Source organism: Platalea leucorodia (assembly GCF_965183815.1).
Source record: "Platalea leucorodia genome assembly, chromosome: 7".
NCBI classification, from domain to species: Eukaryota; Metazoa; Chordata; class Aves; order Pelecaniformes; family Threskiornithidae; genus Platalea; species Platalea leucorodia.
In genome coordinates, this window is record NC_138829.1 from 68,089,489 (window position 1) to 68,112,964 (window position 23,476).

The 23,476-nt window shown below is 39.6% G+C and overlaps 1 protein-coding gene across 1 annotated transcript in view; it reads right to left on the reverse strand.

The window, feature by feature from the left end:
- ANO5 (anoctamin 5) overlaps positions 1 to 23,476 on the reverse strand; it is a gene marked incomplete at its 5' end in the record, with an annotated part of 61,207 nt that overhangs the window by 26,576 nt on the left and 11,155 nt on the right. The window contains 5 exon segments of the mRNA XM_082318430.1: positions 454 to 522; positions 6,806 to 6,919; positions 8,112 to 8,153; positions 19,692 to 19,762; positions 22,532 to 22,576. Of these exon segments, the coding sequence (XP_082174556.1) occupies positions 454 to 522; positions 6,806 to 6,919; positions 8,112 to 8,153; positions 19,692 to 19,762; positions 22,532 to 22,576 (341 nt within the window).

Consider the following 23,476-nt stretch of genomic DNA (forward strand, 5'->3'; position numbering starts at 1 on the left):
GCAGTAACACTAATCAAATATCCTCAAGCTGCTACACCAGAGTCCTTCCTCACCGTAATTACAACATCCAGTGGGCATACGCTAATCTATTCGCTGACTTCCAAATGTGTTACTGGTTGTTAGGTGGGATTAAACCTCGCTGTGAGCATACTTCTCTTTTGCATGCGTTTAAATGAAGTCACAGCTATTTTGGAACTGCTTTATTTTTGTTATGAAACCAAAAGCCATCACGTCCTCTGGAATTAAAATTACTTTCCACAATTCTTATGAACGTATCTGGAAAAATAATTCAAATAGACAAATTAAGCTTGTTTCACTTAATAGTCACACCTCACTGCAACCTGCTAGAAAAATTTATAATTTGTCTCAAAGAAACAAAGTGGTATACATTAATCAGTAATCTGCAGGTCTATTTCTTTGGTCCTAATTTTTCTCCTTTTTTTTTTTTTTTACCTTCTTATCTTCCGTCTCTAGTTCCAAACCAGCCTTTTGCAGGTTGCTCTCAAATTCTTTTCTTCTCTCCTGAAGAGAAATAAATACACTTTATTAAGTGATGAAGTTACCAACTAACTGATCACTTACTGATGACTTCAGTGAGTTTCTCTCCTCCGGACTGCCCTGATGACAACCCCTTAATGCTATCTGACCTTTGTAAAAGAAAGCAGACCGACGGACCAAAACCAGCTGATGCACACCAGGCCACTTCTGAGCGACGGCCAGCCTAGCGATGGCCACACACCAGGAACTGCACTGGCTAGCAACAGGAAACCTAGCTGTTAGTTAGGAACAGGCTCATAAACTGTCCAGTCTTGTTAACCAAAGAAGTAAATGAAGTCATGCGTCTTGAGCGTTTCTGACCCTTCGGGAGGGGGATGCGGGTGGTGTGTTATCGTTCAAGTTTAGCTATATTTCTAAGGGAATGTTAAAACCAGATGAGAAGAAAAATTCTGGAAGACTGATCGCTTATAGTAACATCTATTTACCAGTTTAACAATCATGCTGATACAGATGTCCAAGTGTCGATTACCGGCAATTCAAACGATATGCTTCACAAACAACATAGCTGTAAAATGACATAAGACTAACATCACCCCGTGTAAGCTTACATCTGCTTAGCTTGCATAAAGTCAGCACGGACTTCACGCAGAGAGAAATAAACCTGCCTCTGGCTGTGCGTGATGGCTGCATGACTTGGGCGAGTCTGAGACTCTTCTTGAACTCTCTATTTTGCCACATCATTCCTAGGTGGTGTCTTAAGAACATTTTCTTCCCCTCCTTCTCTGTAGAATTTTTGCTCCTATTGGGAGACTGAATTAATGTCCTTTTAATTACATAAAATTTTCTCAAGAACTGCCAGAATAACTACCTATTAAGGTAAATATTTAGCCCTGGCCTGTTTAGAATGCACTAGCTAAACTACCAATTTATTTCTAGCTAAAACCTGCAATGCTGTGTAATGTTTTCTCTATTGAAAGGTCTTAAATGATATTTTTCAAACACACTTAGAAAAACCCAACACACCATAGTTTTCAGCCAATTTTCTCTTCCTGCGTGTCTGCGAGGTGCAGGCTGCCCCATTTGCATTTCAGTTTGCATAAACCACTCAGGTTAATGAATACAGACTGAAGAATAGCTTTAATGGCCCTCGAATCTATATTTAAGATGCATTGATATATTTTCCTGTGTTAGTGGCCTTGCATTTTTACCTGTCACATCTGATTTTGCCAAATATTATTAGATGTTAAGTTAGACACTGGCCTAGATAAACTTGCAAATATGTAATTCCTGAGTTCTAGCACATGCTGGGGGCAAATGCAATACCATGCATTATTTTTTAACTCATCTATCCCACAAACCTGCCTACATGCACCTGTATAAACACACCTGAGAACTCATTTGCTGACCTGCTGATCTAATGGAGAACAATACAACTAAAAGGTGATTTATGATTATATTCGAAAGCGCTACATGAAAGCTGACATTCAAGCCTGGTATCCAAAGCTGTGTGCTATTCTGGATTACATTTTCTCCAAACAAAGCATGCTGGCGTGCGTTCTTGCCCCAGCGAACACTGGCGGAGAGCCAAGCGAGTCAGCTCAGAGGGTCCTCTGCCACCAGAGACGCCAGCCAGCTCCTCCTCCAGCTGCGCAGCTGAAGAACAGACAGAGCCAAAGGGTCTGGCCCCGTCTTACTGATCCTTCCTTACTATACACGTAGCGTGATCAACCGCAGCGCTCGGATAGAAACGATGCTCTTCTTACCACCTTGCTCTCTTCCCATAAGCCACTTTCTCAGAAACCCATGCGAATGTACTGTACTTTCCAGTCACTTGAAACAACCACCTTTAAAAGGAAATCAATCTGCTGCAAAAAACAATGCTCCCCCTTTTCTTGCCAAATACTGGATTTCTTCATGTCGCTGTCAAAGGCTTAAAACGGACAAAATGTACCCTTGGACCAGTGCTGTTTTGTTTTAATATGTACTTGTAAGAATTTTAAGCTTACTATCCCAAACCTAAAAAGCTAGACCTGGTCCATATATTTGTGACTCCGCTATAGATGCCACTGCAGTCACAGAGGGAAGCAACATAAAGTAACCACATTAGTGAAGACCAGTAATAGCACACTAATGCCCTTCCTCACCTTTTGTTTAAGTCCAGTTCTTAAGCCTCTCCAAAGCATCTGTAAAAGACTGAAACCACATTTTCTGAGACCACTGTGGCCTACACAGGAGAGAGGCCAGTAGGGCACTCACCTCTCCAAACACCGCTGTGGATATCCCACGTACGTGTACAGAGTAACTTTACCATCTAACATATGCTTGGCTGTAATGAACCATCCCAATAAGACTAACAAAGCAAGATCCAAAGTCCAGCGGCACTAATATGCCCAATGCAGATGCAACACTGCGTGATTAGTTACCTGAAGAAGATAGACAATTGTTATAAACCTGTTTCGTGATAACAATGCTGTTACTGCTAGTAACAACAATCAATAAACAGGAGAGTGAAATAATTTTAAGTTTACAACATACTATTCCTTAACCAAACTCCTTCTCCTCACTTTCCCGTTCCTTTAAGCAGGGAGTGTCAAGCTTACAAAAGCCTTTTACATATGGGGATGCTCGGGCTTATTCTAACTGCACTCACATGTAGGATATTGGGAAATAAATACGCCCTCCAGGAATAATCACATGCTGCTGCAAAGCGTACAAGAACTCTGCTCTTAGCTGTACCCCGAGGAAACACAATTCACTTCACAGGACCAGCACAGATGGGTTCAGTCCGGGTTCCGGCTGCCAGGCACCTCCCTGGCGAGAACATTTCAGGTGAGACAGAGCCCGCTTCGAACGGCTCCTTCTCCTCTCACCCACCGGCAGCCAGGCGAGCGGGGGACTGGCGAGAGGGCTGAGCTAACTGGCCCTGCCGCAGGGACCGCCACATGGCTGGGGAGGCTGCTCTGCGTGCCCTCCCCAGTGCAGGAGGTGCCAAACACCTTCCCTCTGCAGGCACCAGCCAGGCTGCTGCAGAGCAGCAGGGAGAGGTGCCCCGTTTGGATCAAGCCCAGTTTTCAGCTGCTCCTGCAGAGCTGGGGACACGGCTTCTCCCAGTCGGCAGCCTAGCAGCGTGCAGCAGGAGCAACAAGCATCTGATTTTTTGCTGCCCCTGGCTCCCTACCTTTGGCCTATCTGGTGCCTGTAAGAAAGCACTAGATGATAACATTTCTTTCTGTGTCTCCATGCCCCACTGAGGACAGGGGGACTTTGCTTCCAGTAAACATAGGAACAAGTTACTTTGCACAGAGATCCCAGAGCCCTACTGCTCTGGAGTTTCTTGTGAAGAAATACACTTATGGACAATAATGATCATGTCCTGGTCATACATGAATAATTTGTTAGGTATTTTTTAAAATTATATTTATTTTTCCATGTTCACACGCATTTCATGTGTGGGTAAAATATTTCCACTTATCTGCTGGAGGCTTTGAGGGAAAATATAAAGTGTTGTCTCACAAAAATGTAATCCTAATTTTTGTTTAGAGAGACTTTGTGGTTAGGATTTATTCATGCAGCTTATAGAAGGCAAGTTCAAAACAGAGTTTAAGCTGAAAAGTTTCTGGGGAACATCAAATAAGTTAATGCATTTGTTCTGCACGAAGCTAAGGGAGGAGATGAGCAGACTGTCTCTTACATCTGTATCAGGGCTATGTTGAAACACACAAAGAAGTTATTCATCCCTTTCTTAGAAATCCAGAATAAAGCTGTTTCCTTGAGACAAGGAAACAAAACCCTTTGTCACAACCGTTGGTCTCTTTCTATGAGCATTTCTATTCTTAGCTGTTCCATTTCGCTGTATCATTGTACTACAGTAAAAGACATTCACATTTCTTTCCTGTGATGACTGTACAATAGCAAGTACAGTATGTCAGCCAAATGCCAAAGGTTCCAGTGCATCAATATTTAAATCTCATTCCCACAAAGACAACAGCACAGAACTCCTATGCTAAGAAGTCTGCATTAATTTATGGGCATATTCATTGTATAAAGGTCTATGCTGGACATAAATATAGGGCAAATTTCATTTTCTAAGCAGATTCCCCAGGAACTGTATAAAAACTGATGCGCTGTAACATTGACATCTTCATGCCTGCCCGTTCTGTGACCACGGAGCTAACCTACAGGGCCACAGACCAAACGCCGTCTTCCACGGGGCCAGGAGCTCTCTTGCGGGTCACAGACACGTACAGAATTAAATCTCACGAAAGTTGATGCGGATGTTCTAGCCTTTTGCAAAATAGAGATGTTTCTTCCAAACTAAGTGTGTTTTTACCTCAAAGGGGAACTACAACATTAGCTTCTAACTCTTGGGTTCTTCCCCACATGAATCCCTCGGTCAATAGTGACACCCCTGTACCTATGTACTCTGGCAAAGATTCCTGCTACGCCCTAGTGACCCATACAGCAATGAGAAGGAAACTGCTGCACGAATCAGTGACTAGACAGCATCTGGCTCCTTTTCCTCCCCACTTGAAACATTACCTAAATAGTCTCCGTTTCTTTCCTCGTGTTATTTCAGTATGACTAATGGAAAAATTTATTTTAAGAGTTGCTTTCGCATATTTTGCATGGATACCTTTCTTCTCTCTACACTGACTGGTGTCTCCTCTTCCTTCTTTTCTAAATGCATTTTGTTTTATGGGAGAAGGAGGAATCTAGCTAGGATTACAGCCTGACAAAGAGTCAGTGTGGGTTTGAAAAAGTATGCCTTTATATAAACCTATGGTACCCTAGCTATAGTATAACCCTGGTCTCCCAAGCAAATCTCCTGCACGTGGCTAGCTGAGGAAAGCAGATTGAGATGCTTAAGCTGGGAAAAGCATTGGAGATGATGACAGAGATTCTTGCTTTTTTTAAGGTAACAAGAACACGATACAGGAGCTGTGTTCTACACTGGATCATATTTGCATACAGGCAGCATAAGTCCTTAATGAAAAGAGTATTTCCTTCATAAAGGAATGTAAGCAATAAGCAATTTTTTGAACAGCCCAATTGTGCAGGTTTTTTTTCCAAAGGGAATTATAATTTTTAATTATGAAACACTTTAATATGACAAGATACAGATGAGAAATGTTCTTTACTTCACAGACCTTTAGTTTTGATCGTGATTTTGTCATAAGCCTCCATATAATTAGTTTTCTTCAGAAAGCCTTATCTTTCAGAATAATGTGATTACATGAGAATGAAGTCTTTTTTGGTCTTTTTTTTTTTTTTTTTAAAGAACAAACTTTGGAGATATATATTGGAAAGACTAGTTTGTAAATGTAACCTCTCTTGGCTCAGAAAGAAGGCAGCGAATACAGAGAAACAAAATAATTAAAATCCCTGCAATTATTATTTTTTTAAACATTATGCTTATATAGAATTTACTGTTCACCTTCACTGCATCTCATAGTACCGGACTTTTTAAATAGCTTGAACTTATGTATTAGTCAAGTTAGACCTCAAGTGTCAGCATGAGCAAATACATGTAATTTACTGATTCTGTCTGACCTGCTGCTACCATTCAGGCAACCGGGTCTTGCTGGGAAGTTCAGGGATGATCACTGCCCGGCATTTTAGAGAAAGCCTGTACTTCATGCTCTGTTACACAGGAGGTCTCTTATCAAAGCCACTTTAAATATTCTTCTAGAAGAATGAATACACATATGTAGAGATCAAGGGAAGCACAGGGAAGAGCTCAAAGAGGAGCTTTGTGTTTATTTTGCTCGGAGTATGAAAAAAAAAAAAAGTCTTAGAAGTCTTAAAAGGAAAATTGCATGGATTCTTGGATTTCAGAATCCATTTCTGCTCTAACTGAAGCCAAAGGATGGGAAAAAAAAAAGTTATTGTTACCTCTCATTTGGATAATGCTTTGCTTATTTAGAAGAAACCTCCTTCATTTAACTATTTACAAATATGGTCTCACCAAAGCCACAGCTAAGACTGTTAAATGAAGGAAGCAAAATCATTTGGATTACTTGGCATTGACTGTATGATATATTGACCAGCCTAAGTAATGGAGAGTGACCAATTCAGTAAATAAAGCCCCAAAAATCTAATAAAATTGGGTCCTAATTCACAACAGTAAATGACACAGAAATTTCAGTACATGTAATGGCTTTTTATGCAGCTATCAAATTTTTAGCTAAGTCCGATTCCAGCAGAGTGTAGTGATTTGAAAGGCTTACTAACTGATATTCAGGTTATGATAGATAAAGAATTAAGAGAGAGATTTAGAATTAAGAGGACCTCAGAAAGACAAACTTACCAACTTTTTTTCCCATTCCTTATTAAGATCATCCACATAGGAGAGAACAAAATCAATTCTCCTGACACCGTCCCTGAAGAAAATAGAATCTTTGCTTTGATGTCTTTTATCAATCTGTGGAAGATATAGGCATATGATTAAAAAAACCAAGTATTGCTGTTGCTCTAAAATATAACAGAAGACAAAGAAGTTTCCCCAAGCTGCCTCAATTCTTCAGTTTCTTCATAGCTGAAGATATACTTGGGCAAGTTTTAACAAGGGCTATATCCAGTTAAAATAATTTCAAAATTAACTGCTTATATTCACAAACATTACATGGAAATAACCGGTATATGAAGAATGCATGTATGTTAGTGTAGCCATACTTGTGAACAATGCTACCATTTACGCTTTCACAGTCTTTACCGTGTGTCATAAATGATCAAGACAAGTGTTATTTTACAGCATGATTTTTTTCTGCAGTTAGTAAGAATGCCGCTCTACCCAAAAGCCAGCTAGGGCACAGTTCATAGACCTGAAGCAGGCAGCAAAAAGTAAATTCCATGCATTTGCTTCTATATAACAAGATTCACTAAACCAACCACCACAGAGAAATATGTCCCAGCAACAACCATGTCCAAAAACAGCACACAAACAACAGAGGGGTTACCTTTCAAAACTGAGTATTTACTTTCTACGGGGAAAAAAAAAAATCTAATAAAATGTATCAATGCAACAAGGTGATTAGCATTCTAATTAATCTATTAAAGGTCATATTTTCATTTGTCAGCATGCCAGAATGTCCTAATAACAACATTAATCTTTTTCACCAATTAGGCTACAGCAATTAATGTTAAGCAAATAAAGACTATCACCTCACTCTCCTAGGGAAGTTAACATAATATTAGGTAATATTATTTATTATCATATCAGTATTCACCTCTACCAAATTGTTTACAAGACTAGAGGTTCATACAGCAAAGTGCTCTCCATAGATAAGCTAATACTCTCGTCTGAATTTAACACCACGCTAAGGAAGGCTGGTGGTGGCTTTTTTTCACCACACCCATCAGCAGAAGTGTATATAGGACTGAATTGGGTTTTCATTTTACTAGAGTAGGAACAAAAAAGAATAATTCAGAGGGTTATGCCTCTGTCTTTTCCCTCTTAAACCATGCAACGATGCACGTGAAAAAGTTCTCTGAGGAAACACAGCATGTTTATAACTGCGAACCTTGCTCCCGGTTAACAAAAGGCATCACACAGTGAAGCATGTTATTACTGCAGCCATCCAAGCCACTTGCAATATCATTCATCACTGTTTTACCCTGAGACGTCGCTTCAGGAACAGATTATATCTCCTTCCACTCTGCTGGAATAACCAACAAGAAGTTAGCAAGCCCACTGTTCCTCTCCAAGACCCAAACCAACTGCTTCGAGCACATACCCCCCAACTAAAGTTAGCAAGAAATCCGTGTCCTTAAAAAAGCCAGGGAAAGGCTCCAACTTTTAGAAAAACACAAGCACCCACAAACGTTATGACTATAATGTCTTTTTTATCAAAGGCAAAGCTGTGCTGGCATCCATTTTGATAATAAACTCGAGTGTTTTAAAATAATGACTCCTATAATGCTAACTGCCATCATTTGGATACTTAAGCAGATTTAAAAGCACCTTCCACTAGACCAGGCCGCTCAAAGCCCCATCCAACCTGGCCTTGAATGCTTCCAGGGAGGGGGCATCCACAACTTCTCTGGGCAACCTGGTCCAGTGCCTCACCACCCTCATGGTGAAGAAATCCTCTCTTTGCCTTCCCTCTTTGGCAATTCTGTTGGGTTTTTTTTGTTGTCTTTCTTCTTGAGAAATCTTTACAGGAGATCAATTAAAGTAGACTACTTTTTAAGACTGAAATCAGGACAGCTACCTCAAAAAATGCTTTTGCTTCCAAATGCAGTACATAATCATGCAAGACTAAGAAGCTCACAAAAATCATGGAATCCAATAGAATCACAGAATCGTTAAGGTTGGAAAAGACCCTTAAGATCATTGAGTCCAATCTGAAGAAAAGAAACAGCATTTTCCTATTCTATTTTGTCCTTACAGTTGGTTGTTTTTTTTTTTTAAATATAATTGTGACTACAAGCAAATTGCAACTGTTTAGATGTTAATTTAATCAAATTAATATGGTGCATAGAACCATGCTGACATCTACATAGCATCAACAGTACTGTAATTATTCAGCATTACAGTAAGTGAACCCCAAAGTGCATTCTGACAACTTACAATGTTGGGAATCAGCGTAAAAACAGACCACCCCAACCACTAATTTAAAAAGACAGAGACTGTGCGAGCACAGACGTTGTCCTAGTGAACTAACAAAATCCACATACACAACAACAACAACAAAATCAATAAATAATATTTACTTCAAAAAAGCTCCTGCCAAAGGACTGTCCCAAATTCTTTGGGTAGCATGGTTATAATTAGATTATTCCATACAACCGAAGTAATACTTTATCTTCAGTGCCATTGAAGTTTGCTCATTTTCTAAGATGTATCAGAATCCGGCTCAGTCATTGAAGGTCTGACTATCAATTTAAGAAGATGCAGTAGTCATTGTTGGATCTGCTTTGAGAAGGGGAATACTTATCACTTCCCTCTCCTTCTGTACACAGGATTATTCATCATGGATAGTGACAGGCCTACTTATTAATCCCATAAATTATTCCTTGCCATTTTGCTGCATTTGGATTTCACAAGAAGAACAAGATCAGTCTTGCAAATTCATACAATTCTGTGCATACATGTGCACTTACGGGTTTAAAATATATAAAATGTTACTAATTTGCATTGGTTGCATCAGTGGATCATAAAACGTTACGGATTAGTATGTCTTATTTCTTAACAGCTCCTTCCAGAACTGTATTCAAATTAATTGATCTTGGACAGCCTGCAGTTATTAAATGAAGTTATACCTCTTCAGAGCAGATATTCTGTGACGTGTACCTTCTGGAATACAAGTAACCAAATTAAAACTTCCCAATGCAGCACAGATAGCAAACAGAAGCTTTTCAGTAATTGAATAATACCCAGCGAGGAATTACAGAAGAGATGGAGCCCTGAGGCGTATGGTGAAAACTCAAGAGGCAACAGCCACAAGTTGCAGCAAGGGAAATTCCTACTGGATGTGAGGGTGTGGTTGAGCAGGAACGGGTACAACAGGTTGCCCAGAGACACTGCGTAATCTCCACCCTCGGGGATCACGCAGCTTGACCAAGCAAGGCCCTGACTGAGCAACCTGATCTAAGTTTGAAGTCAGCCTTGCCCCAGTAGGAGGCTGGCCAAGGAGACCTCCAGAGGTGCCTTCCGATCCAAGCCACTGTAGGATTCTATGAAATGCTGTTACTGCAAGCGTTCAGCATTTACCAGCGCTTCCAAAAAGTTGAATAAATCCATCAGCTACAAAGCAAGTTTAGAAAAAAAATACTTATTCAAAAACAAATACTGCCCTCCTGTTCTCCTGTAGTAACTTTCCAGTTTTAATAGTCTAATTATCTCCATAAGAAGCAGGTGACTTGTAGCCTGCAGATAGATGTGCTAATTGAACGCTGTAATGGTCTAGCATGAAAAGCTAAATTTTCTTTTCACGTGGCTACGTAAGTGCAAACTTACTGGATTCATACGGAATCATATCAATACTTCTAGTTATCCCATAATCAATAACTTCTGTCTAGATATCCAGCGGAGGTCAGGGTATTGGACCGTGTTCAACCAAACAACCCTCCAAGTACCTAGACTTGCAATCCTCACGTTAGACACAAACTAAAGCCCTGCAGTAGGAAATCCTGACTCAAATGGGACAGGTGACAGGAAAGACCAAGATGTCAGTATGAAAATAAATAAAGCATAGCTCAAGACAAAGTCAGGCTGTAACACCCCACGTTCAGTTCTGCCCAAACTGGTTTGGACAAGGTGTGTAAATGCTGGCTGGTGGTCGCATGCTGTATTCAAATCCATCAAAACTCTCCCGCACTGCTAAATATTTGATGAGCAGGACTTGGCCACCTCGCTCCCCGAGGTGGCTCAGATACGCTGCTCCAGGGCCAAAGCAAACACGCCGGTCACCACGAGCAGGAGAGGGGAAAGGGAGCTGCTGGATGTGGCATCAACCGCTAAACACTGGAACAGAAAGTGCTTCAGAGAAACGACTTTGGACTGAAGCTGAAGAGACCGCAGTAAACATTTCCGTGGCCCTGCTCACCCACCAAAGCACACACGGCTGACCTTGGTCAGTACAATCAGCTAGCCCTCGGTGGTCTAACGATATCGCAGTGCCTGAAAAGCAAATATATTTTGCAGATTATACTAGAATGATTTAAGCCTGTATATTTTCACAGGAGTCAGAGGGTTTTCTGTTTCTGGTCATCCACCTAACAGGAAATTTATGTCCTTACAGCACAGCGCTCTCCTTGCAGGCAACGGAGCTTCCTCCAAATACACCTTGGTACTAAATATCCCAGCCCCCTCCATGTCCATACTTCAAAGATGGAAGAACTTGGCTTAGAGCAGTACTTTTCAGATTAATATTCAGTTAGAAAACTGCAAGTTTCTTAGGGGCCTACATTCAGAAACACACATCCCAAATTCAATTCCCTGGAGTTCAAGGTTTCACAGGTGTCCAGTCTCGCAGAGCTGGGACTGCAGGTTCGGACCTCAGCATCCTTCACCTTCTGCTTTTTGTATCTCAGAGTGGGAAGATGGTTTACAGGAGCAATTTCAGTAACAAAGCAGTAACCAACACTAATCTGAGATGGAGGAACCCAGTACGTGAGCTTCATTAGAGTTACAGCGCAGTGAAGAACCTCTGGCTATGACTAACGGGCATGCTGAGAAGTTACATCAATAACACGATCCCCATCAGTGCATCGAGGAATTATATTATCATAGTCCTACATTACCAGACAAGAAAACTGCCTGAAATTACAAAATAAAATTGATTTGCAACATTTTGCTTACTTATAACATACAGTCTACAAACCAAATATTTATTTTATTTACGGCATACCGTTGATAATCATACAGACAAATTAGATTTTATCACAGACAATATAACAAACCAAAATAGCTATATTACAAAGCAATTAGTCAATTTATGAATTAACAATCCACTGCAGAAAAATTTGCAGAACACAGAAATGGGCAAAAATATAAGGGTTTGAAAGCCGAATCAAAATACGAGAAAAGCCTCCACAACTGCAAGAGTAGGAAACATTCAATGGCTTAAAAACAAAATTATCACCCTCACTTAGATGCCCAGTTCACACAGAATATTTATATATCCCCCTTTTCACAGAATTAAACATGCTTACAGCTATAGGAGAAACATGCTGATTAAAGCACCCCTGTGCTAAATATAACCGTTTGATAGAATTTATTTCCAAAAGCACAAAGCTCCTGGAAATGCATTTCCACAACACATGAAAATACACAGGCACTCTACTGAAAATCAAAAAGGCAAATTCCAGGTTTATGCATAGTAAACGCAGTTCCCATTATACCAGAGATCCCCTTTGCATGAAGTTCTCTTCAATATTCTTCCTTGGAGGAATCCCTGCAACTGAAGTGCTTACCCACTTCAAAGAAGTGTATAACAGCACTCTTAACGCCACACCAATTTCCAGTTATGTTTCATGCAGGCTACAAAGTTGCATACAAAACTATAACCTTTCCCATTCAAAGAAACACAAAACCCCACGTATTTCTTGTAGCTAAAACCTGCAAGCTACTTTTTGCACGTTTACCACACCTGCGTTTCAATTCTGAACCACGTTAAAATCTGAAAGCTTGAAAACATGCATTTCAAAGCTGCTTAAGACACCCAGATGTTTGCACTAAAATTTAAATGCACAGAAAAAGCCTCTCTGGATAAAAGAACACATTAAACGAGAACAGAACAAAGAAAAATAAAAAATATGCTAAGAGAGCGTATGTGTTAATGTAAGACACCAGAGCCCAATGTAAGCAAGCAGACAGTTTTAATACACCTCAGCATGTACTTCTTCCGTTAGCTTAAATGAGTTTTCATCATTTTTTTTCTCCATAAAAGAATAATGGTTATTTTAGGTTTTCTGATATATTTGACAATTAATACAATTATCTTGTCTGTGAATTTCAATAAGAGGATATTTTGAGCCTTTCCTTATTACTTACTACAATAAGAAAAAAAAGGCAACACATTTCAAATGGTGTCAGTGTTTGTTTCTTGCTCTTTAGAACATTTTAAAGTATCATGCTGACTCAGAGAGCCCTCCAGATTATTATGACGAAAAGGAATCCCACATTTGTTAATAACACCATAGTCAGAATGTATCCTATAGCCCATCAAACCAAAACAATGATAAAAAAGCAAACTTTCCAGTTTACTCCACCAATACTGTTCAATTTTGTGCATTGTCCTTTCGATTTGCTTGACTTTATCATTTGAGCCATCACTAGGAATAAACTCAAAAAACACATTCATTTTTATACGCTAGCAAAACAATTCTTTTTGGAAGGATGGCTTCCTTGAAACTGGAAAATTTTCTGGTGAAGGACTTTTTGGCATACGGTAGTAGAAGACGCCACACAAATTCATGCAAGGAAGCATGAATATCGCTTACTGCTTACCACTTGATGTTCAGGGATGAGTAAAGTAGTCTCAGTGCTGTTTAGGCCCTGCCAGTGGCACCACGGGAAAAACATAATGTTGTTAGCAATGATGCAAAGGATGCTTTAAAATAAAAGGCTATTTCAGAAGAAACAGTGTAGCTTCTGGTTTAAGTTGCTGAAAAGCTATTCTGAGCGATAGTTGGATTTTCAGTCTAGATAGTCAAAGTTTAAACAAACCTCTACTTCCTCAGATGAGCTGGGTCTCTAGCCTACACCACTGACTTTTACATGGCCCATACTGATTTTTAAATATTAATAAGAGTAACTTTTCATAAAAGCCATACAGTACTCTTCAGCATTTCCATTATAAAAAATAAAGTCTAAACAACTTGGCACAGATTTCCATTTACAAGCTGATAAAGAACAGCTTCTAACAGTACTTTTTGTTATTTTAATATCAAAGAGAGAAAATGTACATAGCACAGACGGCCGCACTCGCATTCAGAACAAACGTGACACCCCTTACTTGGCTATTTTTTCCATACGAACTGAAATTACACCATGTGAACTGAAGGAAAATAAATGTGAGGAGACAAATCATTAATCTCATGATGCAGACAGGGCAAATTGGTATCAGTAATTGCAGTTGTTATGCCTAATGAGAGTAGCGAGGGCTTTTCAGCTTCCCGTTCTGATCCACGTCTGGGGAGGCCCTACCCTGATTTTAATTGTACAAGACCTGGGTGCTCATTATTTTCCTGTATGCGGGCCTGGAGGGTGCTGCAACGTCCCCTGGCCAGGCTGCACACAGGGATGACAGGAATACCAACAGCAGAGGACCCTGCAGAGCGCAGCTACCCTACAAAGACGTGTCCGTAAGCTCCCTGGGGTACTGGCCCACAACTGTGTGACTGCATGAGCAAGGGATTTTGAGATCTGGCTTCGCTATTGGAATGAACGATGGTCTGCAATACCTAAGCTGTTTTGCAATATCTAATTCTGGTAGTCAATAATTTCTCGCATTGTTCTTTTGCATCTGAAAACAAATCACAGACAGGTTTAAACAGTGCAACTGAATAGTGCGAGCGCATTATGAAAATATGACCGTTCTCTATGGAATTAAATTAACTTTCAACAGAAGCAGAATACTAACTTAATTTTGTTATTGTATCATCATTTATTTGTTTACGGTCGTAATATTTCAAAAAGTGTATTTCCCAAAATCCAATTTGCATAAAGTACTGTCTATGATTTTTGAAATTAGAAATGAGTATTTTTCACTTTTATTACAATTTTACTACAGAGAAACCACACAGGTCCATTCCTATAATTTTGTGAAACAAACACGCTATTTTTGTTCCTATTTATATTGCAAGTAATACATACGTACATCTTTACATTCCTTCTTAATGATACTATGTCTGAGCATTTGCTTACCTAAATAAGATACAAATGTCCTTTTCTGAATTCAGTCATATCAACACAAAAAGATCGATCTGTTTTTTGGCAAGGAATCCACATGAGAAACAGTGCAAATATAAGCGGCTGCACTGTGCTCTTGCCCTAAGATAGTCTGAACTGGGTTTAGAAGTCTAATCCTCGTGTCACTGATGCTACTGGAAAAATGACACTAGTTGTAGAGAAGTAAGGGCTGAGACAGTTAAGCAGAAAGTTTTTCTTCAATTATACACTGAAAATATTTGCCATGGAAAGTACTGTACGAATTTGCATCAATAAGAGTGCAGCCTTGCTTTTCACTGCTGCCCTACGGCTCCTGACCTCTCCATTGCACACTTGCCCCCGTCCAAGCTGGCGCCCTTCCATCTGCTTTCCTTCCACCTCTCCGCCCTGTGCTCCTCCCACCCACAGCCTCCCACCTCCTCCACGATGAGATGTAAATATGGGTTTTAGCCACCCACTGCCCTCATATGCTGCCCACACTGCTTCACTCCAACATAAACTTCTAATACATTTAGTGAAACAGTAAACTGGGGGAGGAAGACGCACAGCTGGCAGAGTCCAGCTGCTAAAAATCCTTTGTACATTCCCATGCGTTTTGTGAAATGCTTTCCTGTTAAACTAGGGAACTCACCCTGCTCTCAATACAACTGCCTGAAATCAATTAGCTCAAGTCATGGGGGCAAGTATTGTAAAACCGGTGATAGTCAACATACCTTTTCCTGCACATTTAAAATGTAAGGACTCTTGTAGAGAGACTCCACTTTTTCATTATATGCCAAAGTCTCTGTACAACACAAAGGGGCTCCAAACTTGATAACACATGACCCTCGAAACAAGAACCAACCAGCGCTTTCAGAAACGCTCAAACCGTCCACCTTTGTTGAGATGAAAACCAAGAATAAAGAAGGTTGGCAGTGGTGGCAGCAGTGTTGGGTTGGTCCTTTGTACTTTGGAATCCACTCTCGTAAGTCTTTAATGCCCTCTCTCTCTCTCCCCAAAATACTCCTTGTGTTTTGTAGCTACACTTGAAAGAAGCCTTTTTGTATTTCCTTCCAGATTTTGAAACTGATTTGGTCTGTCTTCACAATAGTAATAATGGTATTTTATGTTTCTCTCTACTTGAAAACCCACTGGTCTGAATTGAAAAATGAACAAGCATGAAAAGTAATGTACATTACGACGGTGTTTCTTCAGAAAAAAAAAAATCAATTAATTTGCAACACCTGCAGTACCTGCTGCTCTCAAAAAAAAAAAAAAATCTAGGTGTCATACCCCTAATTTTGGTAAAATGCATTGCTTTAATACATTTGATGGAGCTCTGCCAATTTACTTCTGCCAACCTGGTTTAAATAAAGAGTGCTTGTTCTCAGATTTTCTCATGATCAAATTACCATATGGAAAATCCTGATGAACAGAAATTTTTAGTGAGCATTTCACTGGTGTGAAATTAACAGGAAAGGTGAAAACTTCATATCTAACTGTGCAAAATTAATTCCTATCTTCTCACAACTAGAATAGGCTACAATCCTGCAGCTTTATTCAGAGAGTAGTGCAAGCACCTGCCTTTTATGAGGGTGAGAAACTCAGGGTCCACATGCATACGAAGCAAACATTTTAAGTGACTTTGTACTACTTAATTGGAATAGCAGACAAACAAACAGTCCTCGGTATGCACCTCTTACAGATGTTGATAAACAACAAACTAGTTAGTGATTCAATCTTCCATAAAATCTGTACTAATTTTACAATTACCCCACTTGAATGACCTAAGATTTTACTATCAGGAAATTTAATATAAATTCCATTTTTTAACCTTTCTTCCAATCTTGAATTATTTAACTGACCTTCTTCCCTCTTAAGAATAGGAACTCTGTTTTGTCAGTGGGCCTCATCCTCATTTACTTTGCAACTTGAGCAACCAATGATAATCACTGAACAGAGATGCACCGTGCTGAAACCACCTCCTTGCCTCCCTGCATGACAAAGCATCTAGAAATGATGCGTACTAGAAGGCTTGTAATATGAAAAGCTGTTGAACTCCAAGCGATCCTGTTTCTTTTGTCTTTGCGGGAGATTAAAAAGAAAAAAAATAAGGCGACTCAACAAGAAGAGATAAAAGAAAAAAACAGGGTAAAAGTAGGGAACAAGCAGTGGATTAGAGCACAAATGCAAAATCAGGAGGAAGGACCAAATGCGCCATTGATGGGAGACTCAATTGCTTTTTGAGTCCTGGACTTCTTCTGACTTTTGTACATGTTGGCACACTTCACTACAATGTTTCACCTTCATTTTTGTTTTACTTGCATCATTCCTTATGTAGAAATCACGTATTCCTTTACGGATTACAAAAGAAAAAAAATGCCACTGGATTACGGATAGGTAATGTTTTCTGCTCTCCATATTTGAATCTAGATTTCTTTTTTTCCCCTCCTCTGTTGCTAAATCAACAATAAGGCCATAGCTTTTTCTCCCTACTGCTGAGCAGAAGCATACTGTCATTGTGTGCTACATTCCTTCTCTTCCAAAGGAAAAAACAGCCCAAGCATAATGAAGTTGTGACCTGAATGTAAATTCATTTAACTCTTTCCCAATGGTCTTTTTATGAATGAATTTCATTTCTTATTTAAAATTACCTGACTTAAATTGTTTTAAGACTTCCAAGCATTCATATTTTACAATTGCAGGAACAAAGTTAAGTACATGGTTAAGCAACAAGAAAGTTACCAACTATCAGCAGAGTAAAATTATAGAGAAATGTGCTATCTGTCAAAACAAGAACAATGTATGTTGACCTGAGCTCAAAAGGGTCTTGGTGAAAAGAGGAGAAACCATGGCTTGTCTTTCACGCCAGGACAGACGACCCTGCTCAATTCCTATGGGAATGCATCAAGGATGACAAAAGGCAGCCTACTGAAGAACTGAGGGAACAGAAATTCTTCCAGTTTACAGAGAAGAAAACCAAAGGTGTGACAACACATGAAGATAAAGGATTAGCGTTGTACGAAAAAAAAAAAAAATCAGGACTATCTTACTGTTGGAATGAATTCATGGAAAAACTTTAAGGATAGACTTAACCTGAATATCTAGGACATTAATCATAAAGAGCTAAGCTTGTTCTGGCTGGTAAGAGTGTGGAACTGGGCAAAATTAAGAGTAACTCTGTAACTTCATGTGTGGCTAATGCATAGAAAGCAAAAATCAGATAAATGAGACTGTATTAGGGGACATGAGCTAGGATAATGCAAAGCACAGAAAAGTAGTAACTTAAATGTAAGCGAACATCAGGCAACCAGCTGATCTGGAGAAACAAACTATCTAAAGCCAAATCAGCCGTCTCTTCTCAGAGGGAGAGAGGAAAACAACAAAACAAAAAACCCGAGTCATCAATTCAACTACAGACTAACAGTGCTAATATGACAATCTTTGTGATGTTTAAGAACAAATTATAAGAAAAAATAATGATGTCCCGTGCCTTTACGTATATGACTCATGCATTCCACCCTTTCTCCCATGTTTCCTGCCTTTTCCTACGTCCTAAGTCATCAAGTGAATTCTTTCAGGCTTTGGTGAAATAGGTCATCTCCGTCTACTCAGAGACACTCAAAAGGAGCTCAGCATCGGCTTCAGACTCTAATGCTTATTATGGTATGATGATTCATACGCTGTAATTTGAAATCGTGTTCAGTGAAGTATTCCATACGGCTGTTCACTGAAAATTTTCCTGGAGAAAAAGATTACTACAACTCCTACAACAGACTGAGAAAGTAGCAGGGTGAACATACTAACAATTTTTAAGATGGAATGGCAGATTTATGAAAACATTTCGGTGATATGGTTGCATGCGCTACCAAGATAAAGATCTGTGTAATCTAGGAAGCACTTCTGAGTTCTGCCTTCACAGGACCATCTCCAAAGTTGCCTCTTAGAGGTAGGTGAGGACATGTTTTACATGTTCCGCAGAACAACACCAATTTTCCAACACTTAATTCAACAGACATCATTTCTGATGAGTGCTCCTGGCGAGTACGAGACTCCACTTTGACTGAGCAACTATTTGTTTTCCTATCTAAAACTCTTCCTGTCTTCCTCTAAGCATATAATAACCATAATAAAGAAATCAGACATAGATATTAAAATAAAATACCGATTTCAAGAATTCATACTTTCAATATTCTTTTTTAATCTGTTTCTTATCCTATTTAAGCTATTGTGTACTGTACATATTAAGCAATGAGGTACTGTGAAAAAAATTAATAGCTGACGATGCTATTTGGATTGCACACGTTGCAAGGAAGAGGTATTCTTACAACTCAAATCTTCATTTGCTTTCTCATAAATCTTGCCGCACTGTCAAAAAGTTCCTAGAGCAGAGAAATGCAAGAGTGCCGTGATTTCCCTATCAAGCCAGCAATATAATATGCAGCATAAAAAAAAAAGTGTTGGGTTTGCGCAGAAGCATTATGTTTTTCCAATTGCCAAAACATTAAATGATCGTGTGACTCTCATTTCAAGACTGATACTAGAAACACTGTTAAGCCCATACCGTTTTCTACTACCACTACTGTGTTGTAGCGCTAACACTTCGAAGCCTCTTATAAGACTCAATGAGTATCAGCGTTGCTTTCACGGTTTTGCTCCTTCAGAACACTAGAGGAAGAAAATTTTTACCTGGATGAAAAAGAAGGTATAAGACAATCTAAAAGAAATATTATTTTTAAAACTAATTCTCTCTTTCACAGCAACTGTTCTTCTTTCTTCCTACCAGCAGTGTGTTAACGCCGTCTGTACTGGAGCTTACCTCAGAGCTGCTTGGGATTTCTGATCCTGAAGTTGAAATAGTTTCACACAAAGGTCCATTGCATTCTTCCCCTAAGGAACATTGAAAGAAAGATTCACATAAATACATTTCTTATTTTAAAATATGATTGTATCTGAAAATGAAGTGAACCTTGAAGGCATGGAACTATGAACAAGCAAAAGCAAAAGATGGAAAATAACACTCAGCTACATAAAATCTTCAAGAATGGCTCTTTGAAGGGAAAAAAACACTGCGAGACACAATATACTCAGTCTGTACTACCTTGCAGTCACAGAAACACATTTTTAAATGTGACAAACAAAAATCTGTCAGCATCACCTATTTGATAAGATAAAACTCTTTCCTCTCTCAAATGTCTGATAGGTGACTGTCTATGAGAGTCTCACAACTGGAGTTCTGCTGCCTCAGTTATGAAAGTTCAATTATCTCTGGGGTTGCTTGCTAGAAATTGAATTAATTTTTTGTTGCTAAGGGATTAATGGTGCATAACCTCAAGATTGCCCACATAATGGAGATATGACGACAGGATCAAGAATAGTATTATCAACTTAAATTACCACGCTACTTGTTGTTCAAAAAGAAAAAAAAAAAACTAAAAACCACCTTCACTTTAACAACAGTACTGAACTCCAACATAACTTACCCACAAATATAGTCAGTCCACCAAGGACGCTGTTACTTAAATGTTAACATTATAGGGAAAAATCACACTGAATATCTTCAGACCCCTGAGCGATACTGAGACATTTGCTGGGTTTGTGGCGCTGAACCTGCTCTGTCAACAATTCCCTCTGGAGAGCAATTCAGAGCCCAGAAGCTAGGCTCCTGCTCCAAAAAGTTTTTGTAAACAACCATCTCTCTGCTGATTAGACAGACGGTCCAGTCTTCTAAATCAGGCATCTAAATAACTCCACCACCAATGGAAAAGGATAAGCAGTTTTGAAAACAGCTCATCACAACCTAGAGCAGGCATCTACTAAAGTTGCCTTTTTCTTCCAAAAAAAAAAAAAAAAAAGGATTCATCATACTCCTTTCTTCATCAAACAGCAAGGGAGCATTGATGGGTATAGCTTAGACTGGACAGACTGACTAGCACAGCTTAGACTCGACTACTGTCAGACAGCTATGGCTAGATTACTCCTACCAATAAAACCAACCTACTTTTTTTTTTTTTTTTTTTTGTAACCTGCAAATATTTGATGTCAAAATTGCATCCAGGCAGGATATAAACTGTTTTTCCTAAAATTTGTAATAAACTACTTAGACAAAAGAAAAAAAAATAGAGGAAACAAAATGCTCTCAAGCTGTGCCTAAGCTGACTTACAGAAAATGGTCTCTGTAATTTGTAACTGCACATATGATGTGATGAGAAACTGGGCAATAGTATTCAATGGTATATAACATATAATGAAGTTTCTGAATGCTAAGACGTTCAAAGTTGTTGCATGCTATTTTGCTAAAGCAAACTATGCCTGCAAAATCTGTATTAGTTGATATAATCTGAACACCGAAGTTTTATTCATGCACCTGTAGAAGGATGTTTGCATATGCTGATACAAGTTGGGAGACCAGTGTTAAGCCACCACTAAAAAGCTAGCGTGGAAGTAAATAATTTGGGATCATTCTGCCTACCCAAATATATCATAAATGCTACAGGGACTACACTGTAAGACAGACCACCAAACACAGAAAAGGTTTACAGGAACAGCTTCAGCATAGAACTGAATTCACTTCACCTCCCAACACAGCACAAGCGTTCAACATGTATGAGAAACAAATGGCACAAAATGGGAGAATATTATAATAAGAACACAGAAGTCTTGACTCAAAAAAAAAAAAAACAACTAGCAAAATATTCAGATTAACTTCCTTGAGGCACTGCTTTTGCAAGAATACTCCTAAGCAGAGGGTCTACCTTCATACAGGGCTGGCTCTAAGCACACGCAAACGTGGCAGCTGCCCAGGACAGCGGACCGCTGCCTGATTGAAGAAAGGGATCATCACCACCACGCTCTGCTGCCTGCTCTGCCTGCAGCCCGGGGCAGCAGGCGGCTGCGGCAGCTTTGGCTGCAGGTAGCGAGCCCAGGAGCAGAAAGCCCAAGCATTTGGTCCCACAGCCCTCCATGGCAGGAGCAGCCCGGCCTTGTCCCTGGAGCAGTAACGCTCAATTTGCCTGTGCTGCTGAGAGGACTTGAACTGATCCCACGGCCTACAGCAGCAGCCTTGCTGTTTGTTTTTTCTGGATTACCCTTTCTGTAGTTGTGAAAGTTTTACCTCAGGGACAAGCAGGATTCAGAATTCTATATTTTAAATGCTCTCCCAGTACCATAGCTGGTTACTTATGGAACTTGTGAAAGGAAATCCTCTTGGTGTCTCTGATCCAGGGGAATAAAACTGAATAACCCTAGTGCAGCACGCAAGAAGGAGAAAAGAGAATGCAAAACATGTATTAACTGAGAAGTACAACATACTTAATATGCTCACTCCTTGAAAAACACATAAACAGGTTCCCAAGGGGTGTAAGGAATGCATGTCCAAGTCATGTAGGAAGGTATAAAGGAGCCGCAACCCAGAACTGCAACAAGCACCAGGAATGGAGATGCCCAATTAGTTCTTAACCAAGAGAGCTGCCCACAGAGAGCTAAAAATTGCCTTGTAAATCACATTGCAAAAAAACTCGGCTCATATGTGATATCGATGACTCACATAAACTTAAGTCTGATTTCCAAGAGGCTCTCAGCAGGCAAAAAAAAAAAAAAAAAAAAGGACAGAGGACACACACAAAAGGGAGGAAGGCGTAACGCCGGTTAGTACAATACCTTCTGACCGCAATGGCTTGAACTTGGTGAGAATCGCAATGTCATCTTTAAAAGGAAAAAACACTTCAGTAAGAACCAGAAGTAAAATCCACTTTTAGCATGAACCCATTTAATAATTCTCCTCTACCCTTTACACTACGGCCACCATATCCAAACAAAAGAGCAAGCCCTGGAAACAAGAGGCTGCGGCCAAGACAGAAGCACGGAGCAGGTTCTGCTTGAAACGCCAACATTCACCTTCTTGTCCAGGCACCTTATTCAGCAACACAAACCAGGATGCCACTTTCCCGTATCAGCACCAGGGGGGCCAATAATAGTTTCTGCTAGCCAAGAAAACGCCTTTCAAATTCTTCAAGAAATTACAACTTCGTATCTAAAGATGGAGTAAAACAATAATATTCTGATAAAACCATCATATTTAAGGGAACGGCCTTGTTCTGCGACACTTCACGCTCTACTGTATGTAAAGAGATCTAGAAATGCCAGCACACCAAGGAGAACGAATGAGGACACCTACTAAACATAAGTGGCCCTTCAAGACAAAATAAAATACATTTGTACAAATTGCAGTCACTCCTTGCAAATTTTTTGTTCAAAATTAGTCCCAGAACCACACTATGACTATCAGAACCCATTAAAATTGTTTCAAACATATATAATTTTAATATTTATCCAAATCATTGGCCTTTCATGGGCATGCACCTATCCCATCTGAAAGAAATACCTCTTTCTCAATGTAACCGTTGTCTCCAACAGCCCTATAGTTCTGCACACAGCTATTTGTAACTCCTTAAACATGCGTGCCTTAGGAGTTTGTACATTATTGGAAATAAGTGAGCTTCACATGGCCTATAATTTTGCAGTATTAACATATGCTGTCCCAGACTACGCCCTACCGCAGGGCGACCTACGTATAAACTTTCGGTACGCTGCTCCTAAGAATTA